This window comes from Pteropus vampyrus, unplaced genomic scaffold (genome assembly GCF_000151845.1).
Source record: "Pteropus vampyrus isolate Shadow unplaced genomic scaffold, Pvam_2.0 Scaffold72, whole genome shotgun sequence".
Classification (NCBI taxonomy): Eukaryota; Metazoa; Chordata; class Mammalia; order Chiroptera; family Pteropodidae; genus Pteropus; species Pteropus vampyrus.
In genome coordinates, this window is record NW_011888853.1 from 2,347,798 (window position 1) to 2,349,665 (window position 1,868).

The 1,868-nt window shown below is 57.3% G+C and overlaps 1 protein-coding gene across 1 annotated transcript in view; it reads right to left on the reverse strand.

The window, feature by feature from the left end:
• Positions 1-1,485: 1,485 nt before the first annotated feature.
• The window catches only part of TRIM47 (tripartite motif containing 47), a 16,104-nt gene continuing 15,721 nt past the window's right edge, over positions 1,486-1,868 (reverse strand). The window contains exon 7 of the mRNA XM_011361964.1: positions 1,486-1,832. Coding sequence (XP_011360266.1) covers positions 1,785-1,832 — 48 coding nt within the window. The 3' untranslated portion in view covers positions 1,486-1,784. The remainder of the gene's footprint in view (positions 1,833-1,868) is intronic.

Here is a 1,868-nt window from a genome sequence, read left to right on the forward strand (position 1 = left end):
GGGGTAACACTGTAACCTGGGCGGCATCCCACTGGGGGTGCCAATCTCCTGCTCTGAGCTGTGAAGCGGTAACACTGGGGTTTGAGATGAAGATGTGCAAGATTCCATGAGTCTTTGGAAGCTGGGAGTCGCCCTACGAGTGGCAGCAATGTTGTGGTTGTAGACTTGTCTAGTCAGGCCTGAATTCAGACCAGGAAGCACTAGTCCTCATGTGTCTAGCTCACATTCTGTGACATGCCAGGGCCCTGCAGGGTCAAAGACCAGAGGGTTCTCAGCAAGGGAAATGTATGTGTGTGGGGGGGGGCAGTGTCAAGCTGGGGGAGGAGGAAATGAGACAGAGGGATTGCAGAGGGGTTGGAGGGGCTCTGTGAGGGGACTCCAGGAAGCCCCCATGGGTCCACATTGTGACAGCGACAGAGCAGCTTACCCCTTGGGCCCCAGCCTGGGTGAGGTAGGGGCCGGCGGCTGCCAAGGTAACCGTGCTTCGAACACAAAGCACTGTAGCAAGGAGGCTCCACCCGGAAAAACAACATCCTGGCTGTAGAGGGAGAAGCAGGGCTCGGTGGGAGGGACTATTTTTAGTTGCAAAGGCTGCCAGGGCAGGACTTGTATGGCCTGGCTGTCTGGCTGCATAACTCACCCATTGTCCCTCCTGACCTTGGCCAGGCGCTGAGAGGCCTCTGTCTGCCCCTGGCCTTCTCTGGAGTGCCCCTGGGCCACAAAGAACCAAAGGAGGAGGGCACTGGCCTGGAAACACACTCAACCCTGTAGCCTCAGGGAGCAAGCCTTCCCCTTGAAAGCAGAATCGGGGCATCCCAGGCCAGGATGGGGGTTCTGGGGCAGCAGAGGGCACCTGGCCTTCCTGGGGAAGGAGCAGAGGCTCTGCTGGGGTGCAGGGCATGGCTGTCCCCAGCCTGGAGGCTGAACACTGTTCCAGCTGGGTGTGGAAGTGAGCCAGATTCCAGAGAACATAGGTCCCTTTATAGTAGATTTTCTCGGCTCCAGTCACACCCTGGGGTCAATTCAGTCACATACTTCATGGGCTGAAAAGGTGTGTGTGTGAAAGAAACTCTAGGTCTCAAACTTTCTTGCCCACGCCCAGAAGTCATGCCCTGCTCTTGGGGGTGTGATGTCTGCACTTAATCCTGGGCACGAACACCCTAAGACAGGTCTAGAACTAGGCTGTGGCATCGAGGATGAAAATAGCTGATGGGAACCAGGCCATTCAAAGCAAACACTTGGGCAGCCAGAATAACTGTGGGGCTGGACCTCCACGGGAGGGGTCATCTCTAGCTGCCCCGGCTCAGAATCAGGGAATAGAGCGCAAATGGCAGGCACCCCGTTACAGCCAGGGCTCTCCCTCCCAACAGGAATCCTGGCATTAGGGCCTCTGTTCCCTTCTCCTGCCTTTTAAGAGCAGCTCTTGAAAGATGAGAAATACTGGGAATTCTTGGTGGGTGGAGGGGGGGATAGAACAGGGAGCCATGCATTCAACACGTTTATTGAGCACCTACTATGTGCCAGGCACTGTCCTAGGAACTGGAAAAGGAGGGGTAGCCTGGATCTGTCCCAGCTGTGGTTCTCTCTCCCGAAACAGGGTCACTGGAAGGGGTCTGGGGAGCCTCCTTCCTGGGAGGTGGAAGTATAGCGAAGGGAGACGCCTCTACAAATGAGATGGCAGGGGATGTGTGCGACTCCAAGGCTGGTGCCTTCTCTGGGGCAAGTGGGGGGCGCGGAGAGGCGGGCGTCCCACGAGCTGAGACAGCTGCCCCAGGCCCCCTGCATCACCTCCTCTTCAGCACAGAGATGCAGGACTTCTTGAGGGGCCCGATCTGCAGATGGGCGTCCACACTCTCCAGGAAGAAGGC